Source organism: Megascapheus bottae, chromosome 5 (assembly GCF_031878675.1).
Source record: "Megascapheus bottae isolate mThoBot1 chromosome 5, mThoBot2.hap1, whole genome shotgun sequence".
Classification (NCBI taxonomy): domain Eukaryota; kingdom Metazoa; phylum Chordata; class Mammalia; order Rodentia; family Geomyidae; genus Megascapheus; species Megascapheus bottae.
The window spans coordinates 27253425-27279500 of NC_143513.1; the positions used below are offsets into that span (position 1 = coordinate 27253425).

The 26076-nt window shown below is 43.3% G+C and overlaps 1 protein-coding gene across 1 annotated transcript in view; it reads right to left on the reverse strand.

Annotated features, from left to right (window-relative positions):
• Positions 1-26076, reverse strand: part of Ddc (dopa decarboxylase) — a 96078-nt gene that overhangs the window by 61397 nt on the left and 8605 nt on the right. The window contains exons 2-4 of the mRNA XM_090332218.1: positions 15547-15759; positions 9386-9499; positions 5649-5768 (exon numbers count right to left, since the gene is read on the reverse strand). Coding sequence (XP_090188344.1) covers positions 5649-5768; positions 9386-9499; positions 15547-15747 — 435 coding nt within the window. The 5' untranslated portion in view covers positions 15748-15759. The remainder of the gene's footprint in view (positions 1-5648; positions 5769-9385; positions 9500-15546; positions 15760-26076) is intronic.

A 26076-nucleotide genomic window follows, 5' to 3' on the forward strand; every position in this document is an offset into this window, starting at 1 on the left:
CTCTCTCTCTCTCTCTCTCTCTCTCTCTCTCTCTCTCTCTCTCTCTCTCTCTCTTTTTCACACACACACACACACACACACACACACAAAATCATTTATTCATGTTTTCCTAGATGTATTGAATGAGTTCAAATGTCCTGATTTATTATCCTCTTAAGAAGGTATCTAAAATGGGCCTATTCCTATTCCGTTTAGCCTATATTTTCATAGGCAAAGCTTCTAAAATGGTTTTAGATATGTAAAAGAAATTTGGATGATAAAGCTACAGCAGGAAGATGAGCATTGTATTTTGGGGGGGGGGCAATCCTGGGGCTTAAATTCAGGGTCTGGGCACTGTTGCTAAGCCTTTGTGTGCTCAAGGCTATCACTCTACCCCCGGAGCCACAGCTCCACTTCCAGCTTTTTCTAAATAGTTCATTGGAGATAAGAGTCTCATGGACTTTCCTGCCCAGGCAGGCTTCAAACCAGGATCCTCAGATCTCAGTCTCTGGATTAGCTAGGATTATTAGCCATGAGCCATCAGTACCTACCTCAGCTACTGTATTTTATATTGTTCCCATCCACCTCATTACTCCTTTCTCAGAGCTTACCTCCACTGGTTCCCATGAAAGGAGCTGTAAAGACACATTCCTTTATGTAAAATCCACTCTTGGAAGAGAGAATAGAAAAACAGGCACAGCTCCCTGGTTCTCACCCTTAACACACTGCTGCAGCTGTGATGGCAGCTTCCCTGTCTGCAACACTGGAACTACATTGTTCGGTCTCTGAACCAGTCTGATGAATGACTGAATCACCATGCCAATTAATTATGTTTTGTTTGTTTCGGGAAGGGAGAAGAACAACACTGACCGTATCCTCCGAGAAAAGTATTCTCCTTTGGTCAAGAACAATCGTTTATAACAATAATAACAAAGGCCTATAAGAGAAATTGTCAATAGAGTACCCAGATCACAATAGGTCTGAAGCAGCCAGGAGGGTGCAGCAAACTTCAGCATAAAGGCAAGTAGATCTCTCTGCCCTTTGTTGGAAGCAGATCTATACTGAGGGAAGAATGGAAAAGGTGAAGACGCTTTGGCAAGAGAGCAGAGATGATGGTCAGTGCTTTTGCTTCAGGGGACAAAGGTTGCCATGGCAAGCCATCTCAGGAGGCAGGAGAGGATGCTACTGAATGAGGAGGCAGCCATAAGCAGAAAGGTCCTTTCATCTGATTTTTCCAAGTGGCACATCACATAGGGAGAGAAATTGGCAGCTTTTCATCCACAAGAGCTTTCAAACCCAATTAAGAAACTATTTTTTGCAAGCCACATTCATCTAGCTGTGCAACGATGATTTGCCATTTGGCTCAGACGTCATAACAGTGTGCATGCCTGCCTGGCCGCCGTGATCACAGATTGATAAGGCTGGCTGGCTCATAGGCCATCACCCACCTTGGAGCTCTTTGGGGCCTTATAAATTACAGACAATCAGCTTTGTCATCTGGGAAGGGTTAATTTCCTGATGTAGGCACGTCCCCAGGAGTTTGTGTTCCTTTAGCAAAAACTAAGTGAGTCTGGCTTATAGGGAGGTTGAAGTAAAGCCTGGGTTGTAAGATTCCAGGGCCAGTTCTACCCAAACGCAAGGACTTCTCATAATGCAATTGTCTTTGAAAAGATGCTGTAACCCATAGTATCATGCACACCTCTTGACCCAGTGAGCTGGCATAACTCACAAAGCTCCAATATCTTTCACACTGTCCTTATCTTTTGTTACCCGCCCCCCCGGCCCCACCCCAGTTGGCTAGATACCCTATCTTTCTGGCTCTCAATTTCCTCACTATGGGAAAAGACTGTAAGTAAATATTTGAGGGAAAATAATGATGACAGAATGCACAAGAAATAGGCTCAGATCTAGGCAAGTTCATAGATGTTCAAGGAAAGTAGCTATTATTAAACAGACATTGTCAATTATAAACTGTTGGTAAGCTCTTTGAGAAGTGTCAAATTAGAAGACCTGTCTAGAGGTACCACCTAGAACTGAATGTGCAATCGCTTTCATTGTGAGATTCAGACTCAGATATGTGCTTTTTGGTGGTTATAGGAATTTGACTCAGACTTTGTGAGCATAGATACTGCAACAAAATCAGGAACAAGAGATACCACTAAGACAGCTCCAGAAAGAAGCTGTTTATCTTGGAAGGTATTTGCCTCTCATCCTAAAGGGATGTAAATATTTATCTTCAAATTGGTTTGACATACACACATGTTGAATAATACTGGCAGCACTGGAGTAGGGGGAATTATGACAAATATTATCGCTGTATTTTCCATCTTTACAATGAAAATCCAGTTTCATAAATGGAAAGGGTAATACCTTTTCAAAGTGAAAAGCTAGAACCAAGATAAATACATTGGCTATGCAGAAAATTGAAATGATTTTGAGGAAACTATAAGAACTTCCCCCCAAAATATAGAGGAGAAAAATGGCAAATAAAGAAAAATATCCGGAGAAATTTGAGAAGAGGTATCAAAATCTGTATCAAAGAATTGAAGCACCTGCAATCAGAGTAGAAGTGACCACACATAGGAACTCAGAAGGAATGAAGGAAAAGTTCTCCTAGGTTGAAAGAAAAGTTGAGTCTCAGGCTGCCATGTCTCATCAGGACAAAAGGAAAAGTTGATAGTGGAAGAATGTATGAGATTATAATAAAAAGTAAGTCTGCTTCCAGGATTTCATATGCTATTAAAGGCCAGAATCCTTATTTGAGAACTCAGTTGCCCTACAGGCAACCCTGCTGGGCCTCCAGGCCTGGACTGACTGCCTGTCTCCTCTCTAGGCAGTCAGGCTTATCTCTTTTGACAAGCCTGATAAAAGAGTCCGCAGGAGCATCAGGACTCTTGTAGGAGAGCCTCCTCAGCTTCACTAAGGGGAAATGCAGTTGACTGCATTGTGAAGCCAGGACACATAGGTGTGGTATGTTTCTTGGCCAAACTGTGTCTCCTCTGACAAAAAGAAGAAAGCTATCATTTTGCTAGAACATTTTACTGTGATATTTTAATATATGGTTCACAGAATCCCACTGGTGTTTTTTTTAAAGAGAAAAGAAAGAAATTATGATAATATGGTGAAGGAAGTAAATGTTTTCAATTTGCATAGAAATACCACAATGAAATCTCATAAATGTATATTAACTCAAAAGTTAAGAAATATTTTAAAAAAATTTTGAAATCCATTTATCTGCTTTTTACCATACATATTCAGCATTATGATTGGTGTTTTATTTGCAATAGAACTAATATTTCATTTTCATCAGCTCTCTACTTCCAACATCTTATGTATGACAGAGTGAGATAACCAAAGCATGTGAGAGATAAATTGAGCTCACAGAGCCCAACCATTAGAACCTGCTGGTCATAGGAAAGTGAGCAACTTTGCTCAGGGACACCTACAGAAGACTGATTTGTAATTCATATTCCTGGGCCTTTCTAAGATCTGCTTAATCCAAATCTCTAAACGTAGGTGTCAGGAGTCCTATTATAAATAAATTATCTAATGACTGTCTTACATACATAATGTCATAGGTTGAATAATGCAACTTCGACCCCCAGAGTCCAGGTCTCCATACCCAGAATCTGTGATTGTGTACCAAGAAAAGTTGACTTTGCTGATATGATTGCATTAAGAACCTCTACTTGGGGAGATTATCTTGGATTATCTGAGTGGGCCCAATTTAATCCCATGGGGTTTAAGAGTGGAGACATACTTTCTCATCTGCAGGCACAAGAAAAAATGACCGTTAAAGAAAGATTAGGATGATACAAGACGAAACGGAGGAGGAGAGACTCACAGGCTAAGGATTTTCAGAAGCCGGGTGAAGTGAAGAAATAAATTCTTCATTTGCTATTCTCTTGGGTATCAACCTTGATGCTAGCTTCCCTCCCCCATCCTGGGGCTTGGTCTCAGGGCCTGAACACTGTCCTTGGGCTTTCCTCAAGGCTAGAGCCCTACCCCTTGAGTCAGGCACCTCTTGCAGCTTTTTCTATGTATGTGGTACGGAGGACTGGAACTCAGGGCTTCATGCATGCTAGGCAAGTACTCTGCCACTAGGCAACGCTCCCAGCCCCTGATGGTAGATTTTGACCTCCAGAAATATAAGGAAATATACTCTGTGAGGCCACGCAAATGTGTACAGCATTGATAATTTGTTACAGCAGCCACAGTGTCAGGATTGAATGTCAGAAGGCTTCTTTCCTAATTTAATTTGTGATCTCATACAAAAGTATTGTCCATTAAATGGACACAATCATAACTGCTTAATCACAGTGTCTGAGAAGACAGTCTCTGCAAAAGAATCTCTGTGCTCCAAAGTTAACAGTGCTCTAGCAGTGTCATGGTCATGACCATTAACTTGACATAAGAAAAAAAGGATGTGAGAAGGGAGGGTAGATTAATATAGCTCCACTATTATGTTAAAAAAAAACTTGTAAAGTGCATAAAGTCCAGCTCATCCCAATGACATTTGTTCTACAGACTGGGTGTCATGACTATCATTTAGAACTGTCTTATTCCCTTAGATAAGCCTGATCACTTGGATATTCTCCACATTATATTCTGAGTGGAAAAAAAGGAACAAGCCAGGCACTGGTGGCTCACAACTGTAATCCTAGCTATTCAGTAGGTTTTGATGTGAGGATCATGGTTCAAAGCCAGCCAGGGCAGAAAAGTCTGTGAGGCACTTATCTCTAATTAACCACTAGAAAATTGGAAGTGGAGCTGTGGTTCAAAGTAGTACAACACTAGCCTTGAGGGAAAGTGCTCTGGGACAGTGCCCAGGCCCTGCATGCAAACCTCATGACTAATAACAACAACAACGAATGCATAAAGTATACACATGGAAAGGAATCCTTGGTAAATAGCAGCATCCTTGGGTAAAGTATTGTCTCATAGACAAGTAGCATGCAGTCATCAAAGCCTGGGCACAGTTGTCACTTTTCCTGTAGTTTTTGTGTCACAAGATAAGAAATACATAGAGCTGGGGATGTGGCTTAGTGGTAGAGTACTTGCCTAGCATGCAAGAAGCCCTGGGTTTGATTCCTCAGCACCACGGAAAGAGCTGGAAGTAACGTTGTGGCTTATGTGGTAGAGTTTTTACCTTGAGCAAAAAGCAGCTCAGGAAAGAGCCTAGACCCTCAGTTCAAGCCCCAGGACTGGCAAAAAGAAAAAAAAAAGAAAGGATATCTGTAACTTACTACCTAGGACTCAAGGGAAAAGTTATCTGATGCCCTGTGACTCAGTCCTAAAATATGCCCCCAATTCATAGTATTATGGTTACATTTCAGTGTGTCCTGAAACTACTTAGGGATAGTAATCCACTATGGAATCTCAATATTAATGTTATGTGTTTCTATTTCCATTCGTCTGCTTTGGGATAGCCACTCTTTCCTCAGCCACAACTAGGACACCTGCAGCTCAAAGGCAGCTCTGGGATCCATATCTATATCCTGCCGACTCCAGTGCCAAGGGATTCCCCAGAGCTTGGCTTTATTCTCTAAAAAAAATACCAGGTCATAGCAACATGCACTGTAGGCATCCACATTTCCACCTGACATTGTGATCCATTGTGGAGCCTGTGCATATCAGAAAGATGCTCTCCTGCACCTGTACCACCTTACCTGGATCACTCCTCCTCCTTCTCCAGATCTTCCAGCCAAAAATGCCTCTGGCAGCTTCAGCATCTTCCCAAGCCAGTCCATCATCACTGTCTCCAGCTCTGTGCATGCTGGGCTCGAAGCCTGGCAAGAAAGAGAAAGTGTTAAGTTTCCTGGCTGCTTTGGATGGAAGGATGAGAGGCCAGGTGCTGATGGCTTATGCCTCATAATCCTAGCTCCTTAGGATGCTGAGATCAGGAGACTGAGGTTCAAAATCAGCCTGGGAAGCAAAGTCCATGAAGCTGTTATCACTAATTAATCCTCGAAAAGCCAGAAGTGGATCTGTGGCTCAAGTGGCAAAGCACTAGCCTTGAGTGAAAAAGCTAAGAAAACAGTGTTCAAGGCTCAAGTTCAAGTCTCAGTACTGGCACAAAAAAAAGTGAGATAATTTTGTTTTGATCAACTTAACACCTATGAGTAGGAATTAATTCCATGGCTGCTATGGTTTGAACGAGTCTCAAAATTCTTGTGTTGGAAACAGGATCTCCAATGACAATGAATTAAGACGTGAAGCCTTGAAGGGATGAGTGGGCCATGGGGCCTCCTCCCTCCTAAACTGGTTAGGAGTGAGTCAGATATAAACATGAAGGGAGGAAGTTTAGCCTGATTCCTATGTCACAAACACTCTGCCTTCTATCACATTATCACACAGCAAAGGTCCTTGGTTGTCAGGTACAGGGGCCATATGTTTGATCTTTTTGACCTCTAGGATCAAGAGTCAGGCACATTTCTAACGCTGACAAATTACCCATTCTGTGATCTTGTACTAGCAGCAGAAGACAGAGTCAATGCTGGGTTCTCACTTCCCACAACTCCACAATGGCAGCAAATACTCTGTTTTGGCTGTGAGCCTGAGTTCCTCACAGCACCAATTCATTGCTGAGGGGCACTTCAGGGAAGCAGTACTGAGAGCTTCATGAGGAGAATGTGTGCCCATCTCTCTCCCCTGAGCTCTTCCCAGATCGGTGACAGGAAGTAATGAGTTATCTGCATGCCAGGTTCCATATGTCTCTATGGGCCTCTACAGACATGGCGACCACACCATTCTCATCAAACCTTAGCACAAACCTGGTCACAAGATGTGAGCTGTGACTTAACTCTTCAGAGATGTCATCCACCTATCATGCAGAGACAACCATGCATTCTCTAGGGGCTGGGGCTGAAGCAAGGAGCCAGGTGTTGCAAAATTGTGGGGGCAGCAATAGGGTGTAACCTTCCACTAAATCCTGGATTAAAATCACTCAATCTTAGATGGGCCTCATATGCCTGAAGCAAATCTCAGTCATGCACTCCTCAACTGAGATTGGCACAGGAGAATTCACTGGAAGGTGCACACAGGCACCCCAAGATCCTTCATTTTGGCCTATAGGGGAGGCACATGCTTATTCACACATTCATCTGTCTGCTTATAGAACAAGTTAAAAAAGCCAGTGGACTCTCCTCTCTGGACATAAGGGAAAAAGCCTAGGATAGAGTTGAAGAAATGGCACTGTGTGCCTTCATGTCTCATCTCTAAAGTTTTTGGTAACTCCTGGGAGTCAGTAAAGGACATTGTCCAAAAAAATGTACTCTTTACCTGACTGTGTAACTGTAACCCCACTGTATATCACCTTCATAATAAAAATCATTTTTTAAAATAGAGTTTTTAGTACCTTTACCTTGAGGCTCCCCCCTTCTCATAACACACAGAGGTCAAAGGTTGGTTTGGGGAATCTCTGTCAGCATCTGAATCTCTTTTTAAGGAGTCCCATGGGGACCAAGGTGTTCTCATATCTACCTGTGTGCATAGGCATCATAATATGTTGCCAGCAAGAGGACTTGCTCCTTGCTGCTTGGGTCAACCATTGTGGTAGGTTCTGCTCCAGCCTGGTTAAATTATAGCTCTACCGCCAGAGGAACCAGCACTCTCTGTGCAAAGTCATGGGTATTAGACAAGACAGGCTCTGAGACAGGGAGACATCCCTCCAGGGAAAGGCAGACACAATGACAAATCAATACTGAGTTACTCTGAAGGGACAGAATGGCTCTAAACCAGCAGAGCCCCACAGAGCCTACTGTAATATCTACTGAAAGCTAATGTCATTTAGAAATGGAGGGCTCAGCGTAGGCCACACTGCCACACCCAGACCAGTTCCACCAGGCTGAGGAGGCTCTGAGTGCCTGTGAAAAACATCACAGACAGCCACAGAAGAAGTCAAGGTTGTTATTTTTTTAATTCCTTCCTGGGCATCTGTGAGTGCTATTTACTGAGCATCTGATGGCCTTTAGCTTGAAGGACAGGCCCAGGTGGGCAAAGCACGTAGCTCTGTTCAGCTGGTGCTATGAATTCAAAAGCAGCTTCTCAGACCCTCACTGAACATGAGTCAATTACCCACAGTACACTAGCTCCCAAGAATTCTGGCCTTAGCCTTGAAGAAGTCCCCACAGGGTGAGCAGCCCTGGAACCCTTGACACCAGTGGGACCTCTGGTTCCAAGTTCCCACACATGGTTATCAGTTTCTCCTGAAGTGTTGGGCTGGAACTACAGACCACCTTCTAAGCAGGGACCTTTCTAGGCATTTTATCCCACAGAGGGAGGAATGGGTGGCATAGAAGCAAGTGCTAGGCCCACTTCTAGGCACCTCAACTCTATACACTGGGCTGGGCTGGCAGGTGGATTTTCTCCCCTTAATCTCTCTTCAGAAAGTACCACCTGATGGAAGGAAGGCACTTGGGCATTGAGACTGCCAAGAAATCCTCTAGGGGAATTAGGGTTTGAGCTGTGAAACGTTGTGGCCATGTGATTTTAATCCAAACTAAGAACACACACACACACACACACACACACACACACACACACACTCTAGCCTGTCTATAACCATATATCCTAGCCTATACATAACACACATACATATCTTAGCCTCTGTAAGAGATATGTAGAATATGTAGATAAGTAGATATAGATATGTGTTACATATATAATCTATATAATAGATTATATGTATCCTATACATAGATACACATATAGCTTTATAGATATCCTATTATATAGATTATAAAACAATATATATAATCTACATAATAGATTATAGTTTTGATAACAAATTATACATGCTGGTGGCTCACAATTGCAATCCTGGCTGTTTATAAGGCTGAGATCTGAGGATCCTACTTCAAAGCCATCCATGGCCAAAAAGTCCATAGACTCTTATATTTAATTGATCATTCAAAACCCAGAAATAGAGATGTGAGTCAAATGGTAGAGCTCCAGTCTTGACTAAAAAAAAACAAAAATAAAAACAAAAACACAACAAAAATAAACAAGTGACAGTACAAGTCCCTGAGTTCAAGCTCCAGTATTGACATAAAACAAAACAAGACATCTGTGTAGAACTGGCATTGGATTGTTGGAACTATTCCAAAAATCCCCCTCGTTTCTCCCTCTCTGTCTCTGTCTCTGTCTGTCTGTCTGTCTGTTGGTCTCTCTCTCTCTCTCTCTCTCTCTCTCTCTCTCTCTCTCTCTCTCTCTCTCTCTCTCTCTCACACACACACACACACACACACACACACACACACACACACACACTTAGCACCATCCCTCAGTATAAGTCCTTCTAAGGTGGCCCTGATGGCCACAGGCCATGAAGCCCCTCCTTCCCACCTCTGTGAACAGGGACCATCTCCCATGCAAGGTTACTCTTTAGGACCAATAGGATACTCACCCAGGAGAAGCCTATGCAGCCAATGGCCCCACACAGCATGTCTGCAAGCATAGATGGGTATGAGCTGGCCGTGGGGAAGTAGGCGAAGAAATAGGGGCTATGCCAGTGGGTTACCTGAGGGGAGAAGAAGCAATTTCCCAGATGAGGGAGCCAGGCTGCACACAATTCAGGAGGCCCCAACCCTCTTTATCTCCAGACCTTGGCTTGGATGCAGTATCTCAAGTTTTCAGGTATCTCATATCTTCCTCTCATACCTTCTGATACCATGTAGCATCTAAACTTTATTTCACTGTCATTACAGTACATCAGCAGAATGTTGCTATACTTTGTATTTGCTAGCTAAGAAGAAATGAAGTCTCCTAAAACAACACAGTGATTTAGGATCTAGTTCCGTCTTCTGATTAATAAAAGGCACGGAACCTGACATCTGATATCTTTATGCTCAAAGTTTGGTGTTCTCAAAGCTTGTGTGTGTGTGTGTGTGTGTGTGTGTGTGTGTGTGTGTGTGTGTGTGAGAGAGAGAGAGAGAGAGAGAGAGAGAGAGAGAGAGAGAGAGAGAGAGAGAGAGAGAGAAGGAGAGAGAGAATAGGAGAGAGAGGGGGGGGAGGGGAGAGAGAGAGTAGGAGAGAGAGAGAGTAGGAAAGAGAGAGAGTAGGAGAGAGAGAGAGACCTGGTACCAGGATTTGCTTTTGCGGGGGAGGGGTCATGGGGCTTGAACTCAGTAGTCCCTAGGCTCTGGCTCTGAGCTTTTCTGCTCAAGGCTAGCATTCTACCACTTTGAGCCACAACTCCACTTCTGGTTTTCTGGGAACTAATTGGATATAAGAGTCTCTTGATTTTTCCTAATTGGCCTGACTTTGAATCAATCCTCAGATCTTAGCTTCCTGAGTAGTTAGGATTTCAGGTATGACCCATCAGTTCCTGACTCCCCTCCCTGCCCCTCACTCTGTTTTTATTATTAGCATCTCAGTTACCATCTGTAAAGAACACATTCTTGAGTGACAGTTTGGATAAAACACAGTCACTACTACATGTCATAAAGCAGTTTCAAGGTATTTCGCCTTTATAGAGTTATGATACAATACTGCCTTATGTCTATAACATTAAAGGATACAATTTAAAAGGAACTTTTTGAGACTTGACTGTACTTTTCCAGCAGAGGGCCCAGAGGATGGGAGAGCCCAAAGGTCTGTAAAGAAATGCACTTTCTTAGGAATCTTTTTTTTTCTTATTTTTAATGACTGATATTTGAGATTTCTTCAGTCTGGTCCCAAATGCACATTTAGTCTCACCACCTCCTCCACACTTTCCTGTATTTTTCCTATGTCTTCCAGACGAGCGTCTCTCTGTGTCCCACAGATATCTCCCCCACTCTGTTCTATAGATGGACCACTGCCTCCCTTCCTTGCCTCCTGCCTGAACTGTAGACTTACACTTTCTTAAGCTCACAGGCATTGAACCTCTCCTTTGTGCTGCACCCTGGGTCAGACACAGAGGAAAAGTTAATGGACTAGGGGAGGGGATGTACTGACATGTTTGTGGTTAGGGAGGAGGGGAATGGGGATGGTGGCAGCAGTAAGATCATCTAAGTGGCCATTGTTTGTTATGGAATAAATATCTGTGCCCCTTCAGTCCATAGGTTGAAACCATAACCCTTCCAGAGAATCTTCTGTCATAAAGCTGGACCCTTCATGATAGGACTAGATCTCTTATGAGAAAGAGATCAGAGATTGAGTGTTCTCTCTGTATGTAAAAAAACATACGAAATCCACTGTCCGTAATCCAAGGAGTGGGTTCTTATGTAAATCCACCTTCCTGAGCTCAGTCAGTCTCCAGAACTAGAAAATAAATGTCTGTCGTGTAAGCCATCCAATCTTACTCCATCCTGCTATCATTCATATCGTAAATGTCCCTCAAAGTCTACTAGAGGCTTTGCTCTTCAGGCTGGCAGTATTTGAGGAGCAGTGGAACCTATAAAAGGTAGCACTTAGCCAGATGCTAGTAGCTCACACCTGTAAAAAATCCTAGTTACTCAGGAGGCTAAGATCTGAGGATGGAAGTTCTAAGCCAGCCCAGATAAGAAAGTTTATAACACCGTTACCTCAAATTAACTACTAAAAAGAGAGAAGTGGAACTCTGGCTCAGTGATAGAGTGCTAGCCTTGAGCATAAAAGCTCAGGACAATGCCCAGGCCCACTCACCCCCCAAATGGCTTTTGGCCATTAGATGTGTGGCCTTGGGGATAATGAATAGGACCCTGGCTGCTCCCTCTCCTCCTTTTGGCTTCTCAAAGGTAGCCTGTGCTGTGCCGCTTATTCTCACCATGATGTGCTATCTTCCTACAGGTCCAAGGCAAAGGGATTATGGACTAGAACCATAAAACTGTGAGCTAAAACAAACCTCTTCTTTTATTAAAGTTGAGTATCTCAGGTACTTTTTATAATAGCCAAAACATGACTAAGATATTGTTATTTCACAGTCTGTTCAAAGATGTGAATATTCCTTTTCTCTATTGAATTGGGTAAGTATATACTATACAAGATGTTGCATAAGAAATCAATCCATGGATTATGAAGATAGCAACTCAGGATGGCTCATCTAAGATCTGGGGGTGGTCAGCAGATTCTCCCACAGCCATGACCTCTGTCAGATCAGTGAGGACTAGAAGGAGAGATAGAAAGAGAGAGACAGAGACAAAGAGATGGAGGGACACAAAGAGAGACTGACACGCAAGGAGAGGTAGAGACAGAAAAGAGAGAAAAATAGAGAGAAAGAGGCGAGAAGACAGAGATAGAGTGAATGAGAGAAAGAAAGCCAGACAGACCCAGACATAGAGAGAGACAGAAAGAGACAGAAACAGATAAGAGAGTGACAGAAAGAGAGGAGAGAGAATAAGAGAGATACAGAGAACTGAGGGAGGGAGACAGAGAGAGAATGAGAGAGAAAGAGAAAGCAAGAGGGACGGAGACAAAGACAGACAAGAAAGAGAAAAATACAGACAGACACAGAGGTAGAGAGATAAAGACATAGGAACAGAGGGAAGAAAACAAAGGTAGAGTGGATGGGAGAGACAGAGAGATCAAGAAAGAGACAGAAACAGACACACAAGAGAAATGGAGAAAACAGAGACAGAGCAAATGAAAGAAAAGAGCAAGAGAGCAAGAGAGAAGGGGACAGAAAGACAAAGTGAAAGGGGGAAGGGGAGGGAGGGAAAGGAGAAGGAACGCCAAGCAGCTGGGCTTAAGGGTTGAGGTAGGGTGACTGCTAGTGAATCTCAGAGGCCCTGAGGGACTGCACCGACAGGATGATGTATTCTGCACAGCTGGCCTGGACCCTACAACATTTTTGAGGCCAGGAAAATGCTTTATTTTTAAACCCAGAAGACATAGTGAACTTTTGGGTCAAAGGAAAAAAAAAAGCACCTATACTATTAATGAATTCATCTGTAAGTCATGGCACTTGTAAAGTGCAATTTCATATTTCAGTGAAAGAAGGAGCCCAGGAAGACAGTGCCCAGGGCCTAGAGAGGAAGGTCAGGTCAGGCTCCAGATCTTGATCTTCCCCCAGCAGCCCTAGAGGCCCCACACTGTCTCGGGCTCTGATTCCCTCCCTCCCCACCCATGGAAACCTGGAGAAAGTGAGAGCAGCTGTGGGCTGGGAGGGGGGGGAGTTGGGGACTGGGGCCCCACGCTTGCTCTGGTCTCACTGCCATCAATCACAAGCCAGCAGCAGGCGAAGCTGGGACAGCCAACCAGGGATCTGGCGCTACAGCCAGTTTCCCAGCTAGGCTCTGCAACGTGTAATCTGAGCAGGAAGTCTGCAGTTTTTAGTCTCCTATCCCCCAGACTCCTCATCTACCTGACATTTGACTTTTCCTCCTCTGCATGGAGGCTTTATGCTGAGCAGCCTGGTGTATTTGCACAGCTTTCTGGCAAGCTCAGAATCCTGTGCTTACTCAAAGCATAAATACCAATGGAAAATCTCCTGAAAGGTGAAAAATGAGAAGGCTGTGAACTCTGAAGCTCAGGGCCTGAGGCTCAGCCCCTCTCGGAGGCCCCAGACCATGTGCCTTTGCATTCTGTCTGAAAAGAAGAAACCAGGGTTTCTTTGTTTTGTTTTAAACTCAGGGCCTCGTGCTCTCGCTTGGCTTTTGCACTCAAGGCTGATGCTCCACCACTCAAGCCACATGTTCTCCAATTCTGGCATTTTTTTGCTGTTTAATTGGAGATAAGAGTCTCACAGGCTTTTTTTCTGTCCTGGCTGGCTTTGAACTATGTTCCTCAGATCAATTTCGGCCTCCTGGGTAGATAGGATTACAGGCGGGATCCACCAGCTCCCAGCTACAGAATTATTCTTAATGATGCCAGACCCGTCCTGCACTGCCCAGCACGTGCTTCTTTCTCGTCAACTTTACAACCACAGAAGTGTTGTGGCAGAGGTGGGCAACCTGCCAGTTCCATCAATGCCAGGCTCGGACTTTGCACAGTATCCGTTGAAGTTGAATTGGCCCTCTTGGCAGGTTTGACTACCCTGTCAGTGACCTGACTGATCAGACCAGTTTGCTCACAAAAGCAGATTAATGGGCAGGCTTTTAGACACAGAGAATTACACTGAAAAGACAAAAGGAGGGAGTGACATGTCAGTGCCAACTCTCTGCCCTCTCTGAGGATTGGCAATAGTGACTGGCTCTTTTTTACTTCTGACTGAGTTTCCCTGTGCCCTTCAGGAAAAAGGAGTGTCACCTTGCTAACACAAAAGGAAATTAAATGTTTTCCTCCATATCTGTGATTCACCTTTGGAGGTGAATAATAAGGAGGGTAAGGGCATTGACTTATCCACAACCATGAGGTTCATTTCTTCTAAACAGCATTAGATGGAACACTATAGGTAGAATACTCTGTCATGGGGCAGGGCCTGAGTCTCTGAAGTCTTTGGAAAAAGGCCGAGTCCCTGATTTGGATGCTAACATGATCTGAGTTAGACCTGTGTGCCATCCCTTACCAGTGGACCACCTAATCCTTCTGAGCCTCACTTTCCTCTCTTACAAAACATATATGAGTTTTAAAGGCACAATGCCTTGATACCTCTAATCATAAATATAAATATAAATATTTAACAAAATGAACTCCAGGGGAAACAAAGTTTTTTGTTTTTTGCCAGTCCTGGGCTTGAACTCAGGGCCTGAGCCTTGTCCTTGGCCTTTCTCAAGGCTAGAGCTCTACCACTTGGGCCTCAGTACCACTTGGGCCTCAGCACCACTTGCAGCTTTCTTCCATGTATGTGGTACTGAGGAATCGAACCTGGGTCTTCATGCATGCTAGGCAAGCACTCTACCACTAGGCCAAACACCTGGCCCTCTTTTATTTTTGACGGTCCTGGGACTTGAACTCAGGGCCTAATCATTGTGGTTGTGCTTACTGAAGGCTAGAGCACTATCACTTGAGTCACAGCACCACTAGGCCAAACTCCAGGTCCCAAGGTTTTTCTTTTTTTGTTGTTGGTGGTGGTCGAGGGCCTTGAACCCTGGACCTGGGCTCTGGCCCTGAGCTCTTCAATACAAGGCTAGTAGTCTACCACTTGAGCCACAGCGCCACTTCTGATTTTCTGGTGGTTAATTGGAGGTAAGAGTTTCTCAGACTTTTGTGCCTAGGCTGGCTTTGAACTGCAATCCTTAGATCTTACGCCCCTGATTAGCTAGGATTACAGGCATGAGCCACCAGCACCGGCTGTTTTTCTTCTTGGTTGTCATTTCTATTTTCTTTACTTTTTGTCTTGTTTTATCTGTCTTTGGGCTGGTAAGAAGGGGCACAGAAATCAAGGAACAAAGGGTAAAAAAAATACATCAGTGGTACTCACTAGATAGGATATTGAAAATGAACTATACAATTAGTGGATAAGGAGCAGGAGAGGAAAACTGGGAGAGACCACAGGAAGGGGTAACTTTTTCCAGAAGAAATGTACTTGCCTTCTGATTTGTGTAACCGTAAACTGCTCTGTACATCACTTTTATAATAATTTTTAAAAAAAATTGCCTCCCAAAAGAGAAAGATTTCTCTGCAATGTAACTGTTGTAAGGATTTGGTATAATAATACCTTTGCATGTGACCTTGTGTGTCACACTAGCACACACCCTTCTGTTCTGTGACTAAGCACACACCTACCCCTGGCATAATTATCTTCTCAACATCCTGGATGATGTCCTCAAATGCCTCTGGTTCCTGGGGAGCAGTGTCAGGGATCAGGGGCCGCAGATAGCCAGGTTCCACATCCGGATAGACCTGGCGTCTCTCAACGCCTTCCAGGTAGTCAGCTACATAATCCACCATCTCTTTCCCTCTCCTCCGAAACTCACTTGCATTCATGATGACTGGGATCTGTAAGAGATAGAGCCAAAAAATTCATTTTCAAAGCATTCTATAGTCTCAGAACCAGAGGGAACATAATTCCAAGCAAGGAAATAAGTTAGGACCACCTGGGCAGGATCTCTGCACCCTGGAGGCCATCCAACCCTCAACCAGGGGACTTCCATGTCTAGATAAGATGGATATGATATTAGATAAACAATTCTTTGGCAAAATGATCCTTTCCTTTCTTCATCAGCAACAGAATAGATGACAGCATGATTTCTTCTAATTTCATTTTTAATAAAAGACAAAGAACCTCTCAGTGCTGGAGGTTCATGTCTGTAATCCTATCTATTCAGGAGGCTGAGATTTAAGGATCATAATTTGAAGTCATCCTCAACAGGAAAGTCCATGAGACTCTTACCACCAATAAACTACTGAGAAGCCAGAGGTTGAGCTGTGACACAAACTGGTGGAACACTGGCCTTGAACAAAAGAAGCTCAGGGACAGCGCCCACAGGCTGAGTTTAAGCCCCAGGTCTGGCACTGCAAAAAAACCCACAGCAACACACACACACACACACACACACACACACACACACACACACACACACACACTGACATCCATGATCCATTCTAACATTGTTGACAAATACTGGTCCAAGTTCAACCTCTGCCCTTCCATAGCCATTTAATAGAGACACATTTTTGAGATGAGGTTGAGAAAAGGCAGTGGGATTGCTTCTAACTAGGCTCTTGTTCTGGGCCCTCCACAAGAAGAGGCACTATGCTTTCTATTCCATACAAAATAAAGGTGTGTGGTTTTATTTTTCATACATGAGATTTACCCTTGGATAGACACATAGGGTCAATGTTTTATTTCATGGGGAATAAGCTGTTTGCAATCAACCCACTAGGGATCATCCCTTTGAGCAGCATCCCTATGGTGTGCCTCAGAGGCAGGGCCTGAGGCTCAGGGGGCCTTGGGAGAAAACCCAGGCCGAGCCCTGGGAGCCCATGTGTTCTGAAGTGGAATCCAGCCCTGTTATTTACTATAGGATCACCTAACCTCAGTTACAAAATAGAAAGAATCAGCCTTGGACTGTGACTCCACTTCCAGGTTTGGGGGAATTAAATGGAAATAGCAGACTCATGGTCTTTCCTGCCTGGGCTGGTTTCAAACCTTGACCCTCAGATGTCAGCCTTCCTGAGTAGCTAGGATTATAGATTATAGAACAGAAACAGCTTTTAAGTGCATATGCTAGCAAGATGTGCTTGTCCTCTGAAGCACAGTAAAGCCTAAGAATTAGGAGCTGGATAAAATTAAGAAAGTTACAATGGCTTTTTAGAGTCACAGCAGTCTCCTTTTCATGGGAACAAGACAGCTATATGGCCAAAAGGCAATAAAAAAACAAATACATACCAATTTGCCATCAAAAGAAGCATTCCCAGACAAATTCTAAGGTGATACCTGGCTGATATTTCATAAATTGTCCTCTGTCTTTTATTTGCAGATTCTTATCCACCATGACCTTTACAGAAGGTGCCTGGTGCAAGCCCACCGAGACTTTGGTGCTCATTTTGGAGCTGTCTGATAATGTGTGCCTCCAAGCTGGGCAAATATTAGCTGAGAGATGAGTACATGATCGTGGCAAAGGCTTATGCCTGCCCAGGTCCATGAAAGCATTTTTGTTGATATAATCTGATCTGTGTAGTAGCAGCTGTGTTCCACAGGTTTTACATGCAGCCTTTGTCATGCACAGTGAGCCTAGGATTTCTGACTCCATGTCTTCTTGTACCAATGGCAGTCGGAGCACACCTGCAAACTTATATGCTTCTGAAAAATATAAACTCCCCTGAATGCTCCCCAAAGTCCCCATAGCCACTCACTCATGGTATTATCTTACTTTCTATTGCAATTTATTCAACTGAAATCCTTTGCTAACTGGAGGATGCTCCAAGGAGAGTCTTCAACAAAAATCCCAGGAACTAGACCACAAGAAGCTTTGCTTGGGTATAAAATTAACCCTCAAAAATCAACTGCTTTCCTGTATGCCAACAATGAGAAAAGTGAGGCAGAAATCAGGAGAGCAACTCCTTTTGCAATAGCCTCAAAGAAAATAAAATACTTAAGGGTTAACTTAATTAAGAATGTAAAGGGCCTTTATGATGAGAACTTTAAAGACCTGAAAAAGGAAATTAAAGCAGAACTGAGGAAGTGGAAAAACCTCCCATGCTCCTGGATTGGAAGTGTTAACATCATGAAAATGGCAATCTTGCCAACGGTTATCTACAAATTCAACACAATACCCATCAATATTCCAATGTCATTCTTTAAGGAAATAGAAGAAGCAATCTAAAATTTCATATGGAATAATAAAAGACCCTGTATAGCAAAAACAATCCCTAACAGAAAGAACAGCGCTGGAGAAATAGCAATACCAAACTTTAGACTCTATTACAGAGCTATGGTAACCAAAACAGCTTGGTACTGGCACAGAACAGGCCTGAGGGCCAATGGATTAGACCTGAAGACCCAGAAATCAACCCACAGACATATAGCCACCTAATCATTGATAAGGGAGCCAAAAAATAGAATGAAAAGGGACAGCCTCTTCAACAAGTGGTGCTGGCAGAACTGGTTAAGCACCTGCAGAAAACTAAAGTTTGATCCTTTTGTGTCACCCTGCATCAGGATTAATTCCAAATGGATCAAAGACCTTGAGGTAAAAGTAGATACCCTGAAAACTTTACAAGAAGGAATAGGAGATACACTAGGTCTCCTTGGCACAGGTCGAAACTTTCTTAATGAAGACCCATAAACACAACAAATTAAAGGAAGTTTGAATAAATGGGACCGCATTAAACTGCAGAGTTTCTGTATGGCAAAGGACATAGCTATCCAGTTAAATAGAAAGCCCAAAGAGTGGGAGAAGATCTTCACTAGCCATACAACAAAGGCCTCATATATAAAATATATCTACAGCTAAAAAAATTGAATCACTTCAAAACAAATCTTCGAAGAAACAACTACCTCATTAAAAGATGGGCTAAAGCCTTAAATAGAGTCTCTCTGAAGAGGAAATAAGAATAGGCTATAGACACATGAAGAAATGTCCCACATCTCTGGCCATAAAAGAAATGCAAATCAAAACAACTCTGAGATTCTATCCCACTCCAATTAGAATGGCCATGATCAAGAAATCTAATAACAGATGCTGGCAGGATGTGGCCAGGAGGAATCACTACTACACTGTTGGTGGGAGTGTAAACTTGTTCAACCACTTTTCAGTTCCTGAAAAGACCAAACATAGAGCTCCCCTATGACCCAGCAATACCACTCCTTGGCATTTACCCGATAGTTCAGAAACATGGACATACTAAAGCCACTAGCACAATGATGTTCATTGCAGCACTATTTACCATAGTGAAGATATGGAACCAACCCAGATGCCCCTCAGTAGATGATTGGATCACGAAGATGTGGTACTTATACACAATGGAATTCTATGCTGCCACCAGAAAGAACGACATTGCCCCATTTGTAAGGAAATGGAAAAACTCGAGAAAAATCATAGTAAGTGAAATAAGCCAGACCCAGAGGAACATAGGCTCAATGGCTTCCCTCATTTGTAATAATTAGTGCAAACCTTGGACTCTCATAGCAGAAAATTATAATAGTTCAAAATCTAGGTACAAAAGGTCATATAGGATGAGACTAAATGAAAGGATCTCTAGGATATAGAAACAAGAGCTTTATCTTGTGTGATTGTTGTTCTTAATGGACTATGTTATTTTTCTTCTCTTTTTTGCCCTTTGGTTAATCTCGTATTGTTACAGCATCTGACTTTGTTACCTGGAATATTATATATACATTTATTTGTTTATTTGAAATAGGAAAGGGAAGGGGGAAAACAAGATGATTGGGAAGGGGTGGGGGAGGGAAATGGGGACAAAAACATAAGAAGGGGTATCAATATGTGAGAAGTAATGCATCTACTACCTAGTGAATGTAACTGTAACCCCTCTACACATTACCCTGACAATAAAAAATAAAAACAAAAAAGAAGCTCTGCTAAAATTGCTGAATAAGAATGAATGAATGAATGAATGAATGAATGAATGATGTGAGATTTCCAACTTTTGGGGGGTACCAGAACTAGAACTTGATCTCAGGGTCTTGTGCTCTCACTTGGCTATTTTTGCTAAAGTCTAGTGCTCTAGCCTCTCCTTTATTTTTGTCCTTTTACTGGTTAATTGGAGATAAACATCTCCCAGATTTTTCTTCTTGGGCTGGCTTCGAACTGGCGTCCTCAGATCAGATCTTAGCCTCCTGAGTAGCTAGTTGGTGGTTTGAGCCCAAACCACCAACTGGTCATATATCTGTCACACACACACACACACACACACACACACACACACACACACACACAATCAGAACTCAATCAGAACTCAACTATGACAGATTCCTGCAATTCTGAGAGCCTGATCATTTCCAGCATCCTGAGCCTCAGTCTTCACTCTGTAGCATGGAGCTTTTAATCCCTAGACTCCACAGAGTTATTTGCCCAGAATCTTACCATACAGGATGTGTTTTTATAGGTGGTGAAAGTACATTTGGACTTCTTCTTCCATGGGAGCTGGGTAAGGAAGTTGGGCTGGTGATTACAAATCTAGATCCCACTGTGAGTGCTGGCATGACAGAGCCTGGCATGCAGAAGGGAGACCATCCCCAGTACCCTGTATCTGTATCTGTCCATGGTCCTGCCCTCTGACTGACACCGGGCCTGTTTTACTTCAAACCTTGGGACCCTGGAGATTTTGTCCCTCTGGAGACTTTCTTATCTTGATGAAAAGAATTCCACTGGCTTTAGTTGTTGTTGTTCTTGCATTAATTCAGAAAGGGCAGAAACCATAATTTCTATTCTTAAACCACAGATTCCCTCCCAGGACTGTGAGGACCTATGTTTCTTTTCAGTCCCTTGAGTATATCTGCACAAATCCTGGCTTCTTGATCAACATGTTCTTTCTGTATGCTTCCAATCAAGCCATAAGAAGTTTCTAGCCATGTAAGATTTGGACTAATTGGAAGAATGCCTATCTGATACCTTGGTCTTAAAAAGAAAAAAAAAATCTTCCAAGTTATGTTTAAGTCTTACAAGGCCAGTTCAAGAACATAACATGCTACAAAGAAACTCTATGAGAGTATTTTTTGACGGTGACCATGAAGCATAGGAATAATCAAAACCTGTGCAGGAAAGGCCTTGGGGTATACAAAGACATGCTGAGGTCAAGGATACTTCTGCATTGACTGTGACCTTTGACCTTGTGAAGGCTTCCTGTGGGAGTGTGCAAAGCACAAGCATGCATGAAATATCTCCCTAGAGTGCTGCCCTAAGCCGAGGCCGCCCTTGTTGGGAGGAAAGAAGGGATATAAGAAAACCTTTTCTGTTTCCTGCTCAGCTTTTCTATCAACTTGAAACAGTTTAATATTTTTGTAAAGTAAAATAATAACTGAGCAAAAGAACCTCATTTTCTAGCTTTAGAAGCCATCTTGGTCAGTTCCTGCTCAGAGACATAGTTATACTTGCATTTCTGCTAAGGGGCTCCACCAAGGCATTTATTTGCAAAAGGGAAATTTCTGGAACTGTGGTTTCAGTGTTCTCTCCTGAAAACTTGGTTCACAGTAACTGATGCATCACATGAATGGGCTCATCTGTTTCATTAAGATCAGAGCCAGAAGTGTAGAACAGTTTTAGAGTTCAGATTTGTGTTGATATCTAAGCACTGTTTTGGATTGTTGCTCAGGCTGCTGTTCTACCAGTCCACTTGTAGCTCCTATGGAGCTCTGAGGAATGTTATTATGACTGAAGACATGTGACTCAGGCCCCACCCATGAGTTTTAACAACCGCAGAGAAAGAAGATTCATAAGGATGTGGATGGGAGGGAAGCTGAAGTCACAGTAACCAAAGGAAACGCTGGGAGATTCCTCTGGCTGCATGAGAAATAGGGGGGATGTCCAGAATTTTCTATTCTACCCTCCCACTTATCATCTGGGTGACTCCAGGTAAGAGGATGGTTAGGGAACTTTCTGAGACTGCACAACCTTCTTCTTCCCTGCCTCCACATAGGCTAGAGGGAGCAGCACCACACTGGCTCTGCTCCCTGGGCCAAGGCCAAGACACTTTATCAGGAGGAGGCTGAGCTGGGAGGGGCCGCCCTCCACCCTCCATCAATCCTCCAGTTGGCAAAATCCTCCCAGAAACCTGGGGTCATGGCAGCCCACAGAGTCCAAAAGGACGTAGAGGGGGGCTAGATCTGTAGGCAGAGATCAAAGGATGGTAGTTTTATCTCAGCACTGTTGTTGGGTGGACACTGTTTTCTGTCATCATTCTACAAAGGAGGAATTTAAAATCTGGAGGCATACAAGGTATTGCTGGATATTTAAGCTAGTTGATAGTAAAGCTAAGGCACAAGCCTAGCGTCGTTCTTAATACCAAAATGTTCCTAGTATAATTTAAAAACTTAAACCTTCCCAGCACTGGTGGCTCACGCCTATAATCTTCTCCAGTCAGGAGGCTGAGATCTTTAAGATCATGGTTAAAAGCCAGCCCAACCTGGAAAGTACATGAGACTCTTGTCTCCAATTAACCACCAGAAATCCAGAAGTGGCGCTGTGACTCAAAGCAGATAGTGCACAGACCCTGAGTTCAAGCCCCATGACCAACAAACAACAACAAATTAAACCTGTGTACCACCTAATGTCCTCACACATACACACACAACAATATCCCTTTCTAATGTTATTAACTTTAATGTAAATCTGGGTGACTTTCATTGGTTGCAAAAAGGATAACTGTTTACATGAAATTACCTATGCCTAGTACTATGGTAAAGTCTGTACATGCATCCTTTTATTTAATCTTTATAATAAGCATGTGTGTAAGTCAACTTCACATTACTACAATGAACTACTGGAGATGATTTGCCCATGAAAATGAAAAAGTTCGTCTGGACTCAAGAATTTGGAGGTTCTGGTCTGTGCTGGAAAGTGGCCCCTTGTTCAGGTATCCTAGCATGGAGCAAACTATTCATCTTAGGATCCAGGAAGCAAACAGGAAAGAGACCACACTCCCATGGTTCACCTCAAAAGCATGCCCAAAGCCAGGTATCAGTGGCTCACACCTGTAATCCTAGCTGCTCATGAGGCCAAGATCTGAGGATTAAAGTTCAAATCCAGCCCAAGCAAGAAAGTCTGTGAGACTCTTATCTCCAATTGACCATCAAAAAATCTAGAAGTGGAGCTATACCTCAAGTGTGAGAGCACCAGCCTTGAGCAACAAAAGCTTAGGGCCAAGTGATCAGGTCCTTGAGTTCAAGCCCCAGGACTGGCACACAAAAAAAAAGAAAACAAAAAGGCATGCCTGAATGAGCTGAAGACCTTCCTCTAGAACCCTAAAAGTCTTTCCTAAAGATTCTGCCACCTCTAAAAAGCTTTTAACATATGTCGTTAGTAGATAACCAAATAAACAACACTTGTTGAGGCTTATTATTTGTTTCAATGGGTGGAAAGGCTGAGGCACTTAGAGGCTAAGCATTTTAACAGTGTCTCATAGCTAGCAGGGTCAAGCTAGTGCTGGACTGGAGCAACCTTGCTCATAAAGGAACTGAGAAGGTGGAGGCCTCAAACACAGATCTAGAGCTTTCCTGAAAAAGTGTTACCTGCCCACAGATAGTTGAAACCTGAGAAAAGCCTGCCTTGGATGGCTTCAGGACTGAAAAGAAATGCCCAGCTTCCCCTGTGCCTCAAGGACAGCTGTGAGTTTCCAGTGCTTGCTAGGGCTATGTAAAGGCACAGAAGTTTCCTATTGCCTCAAATGCAAGGAGATAATGTTCATGGATGTTCTTTCTTTCTCTCTCTCTCTCTCTCTCTCTCTCTCTCTCTCTCTCTCTCTCTCTCTCTCTCTCTCTCTCTCTCTCTCATCCTGGGGATTGGACTCAGGGCCTGAGCTTTTCCCCTCAAGGATAATGCTCTACCACTTGAGCCACAGCTTCACTTCTGGCTTTTTGTAGTTAATTGAAGATAAGAGTTTTACAGTTTTTGAAAGCACCATCCCAGAAAATCATGTGGACAACAGGCTAGCTCTCTCAGAATAAAGAGTAGCAGCTTTTCCTTATGCAGGGGGAGATGGTTATATAGTTCCAGGGAAGCTGAAGGCAGGACATGGAAACCTAAAGCTGGAAGCCTTGTAGCTAGAAACTAGAAATAGCATGTGGCTGGGGCAGAACCTCCTGACTGCTGCAACCACATTTTGCTGATGCATTTTGGGGGCTAGAAGTAGTGTATTTTAGGTAGGGGTGGGCAATTGTGGCTAGGCCTGGGGGAAGGCCTAGGATGGAGGCTGTCAAGCCAAAATAGGGGTGGATATGCTAACAGTCTTTCCTGCCTGGGCTTGTTTTGAATCACAACAGATCTATGCCTCTGGAGTTGCTGGAAATATAGTTGTGAGCCCGTGGCAACCAGTTCATGTTCAGTTTTAATGGAACTCAGTAGTGAATGGGCTTGGACAACTCTTCCTTGAGGTGTGATCATGGCCAAGCCAGGTGAGCTCTCTAACCTCCTGTGTTGGGCCATGGTGATCTCAAGGTAGTCCACCTTTCAGGCATGGACTGAAAATTCCAAAATCCTATGGGCTGGAAGGCTGGATTGTGAATGGGTTCATCTATCTTGTACTACAGAACTCTGACTTCTCACTCTGTGTAGGAAAAGATTAAGTCCTACTCTGAGGTGGCTTTGAATTGTGAGCCTCAGATCTGACTCCTAAGTAGTTTAGAATTACAGGCATAAGCCACCAGTACCCAAAATTTATTTTTCCTTGTGTGTGTGTGTGTGTGTGTGTGTGTGTGTGTGTGTGTGTGTGCGTGTGTGTGTGTGTGTCAGTCCTGGGGCTTGAACTTGGGGCTGGGTGCTATGCCTGAGCTTTTGTGCTAAAGGCTAGGCCTCTACCACTTGAGTCACAGCATCACTTCCAGCTTTTGGGTGGGTCACTGGAGATGTAAGTCTTATAGACTTTCCTGCCCAGGTTGACTTTGAACCACAATCCTCAAATTTCAGTTTCCTGAGTAGCTAAGATTGCAGTTGTGAGCCACCTTGCCTGGGTTTATTGGGGGTTTTTGTTTGTTTTTTTGTTTAGAGTAGAACCACCAAAGAATTCCAACTTTTATCCTTTGTGTATTGCCAGGAGAAAAGTTGCCTTAGTGAGACACATTCTTCTTCTTTGTCACTTACTTTCCCTCCATTCTCCTCCTTCCTTGGAAACTGTAGAAGTCATATTACTACTAGCCTACAACAAACCACAGCCACTTATGTTTTCTGTAAACTGTGAGACTACTCATGCTATGATCCAGCCAGTTGCCAAATTGTGACCATGTCACATATGTTTTATTATCTGTTACAAATACCTGGCACTGTTTGGTGTGAGTCTTATTTAGTATGTGTCAGCATATTTTCAGAAGAAAATCAATTTTTTCACCCCATGAACCAAAAGTATTGTTTTGCCATTAATTGTAAAGTTTTCTTTATTCCGTGTGTGTGTGTGTGTGTGTGTGTGTGTGTGTGTGTGTGATTGTGTGTGTATGCCAATCTTGGGGCTTGAAGTCAGGGCTTCCTGCTGTTGAGTCAGGTTTTACCAAAGAACTATAAGTGGCTAGAATTCTGCCATTTGAGCCGTACCTCTATTACTTCAATCTTTATACTGGTTAATTTATGGTCAGAGTTTCACAAACTTTTCTGCCCAGCCTGGCTTCCAACTCTAATCCTCAAGTCTCATCTTTCTTAGTAGCTAAGATCACAGGCATGAGCCACCAGTGCTGGTATTATCCCCTGTTTTGTGCATTGCTAGCCTGTCACCAGGATATTTGAGAATCCTTCAAGATATTTTTTGAGACTATATTGACAATAAGAATCCAAGTACATTAGTATCATCTGATATAAGTACTTAGTATGTACTAGCTCATTTAACATTCTCACCATGCAAAGGATTGTTATCAGTCATATGAAGGAAATATAACCAGCAAGTCCATGCGTGGGTGCTGTCCTCTCTTCCTCTAAAGCCAGTGCCTTCTCACATCTTTGACTTGGCTAGCCTGCATCATCACCATAGACTATGAGTCACAGGTTCAAACCTAGGCTTTCACAGGAGCTCTTAACTGAGCTGTGGATATAATTCCAAGAACAGTTCTGGAGTCCTATCCATTCCCCCACAAAAGAGTAGGAGAACTGTGGCTTCAAGTAAGAGGGATGAGCCCCTACAACTTACCTCCTCACATTTGGACAGATTCCCCAT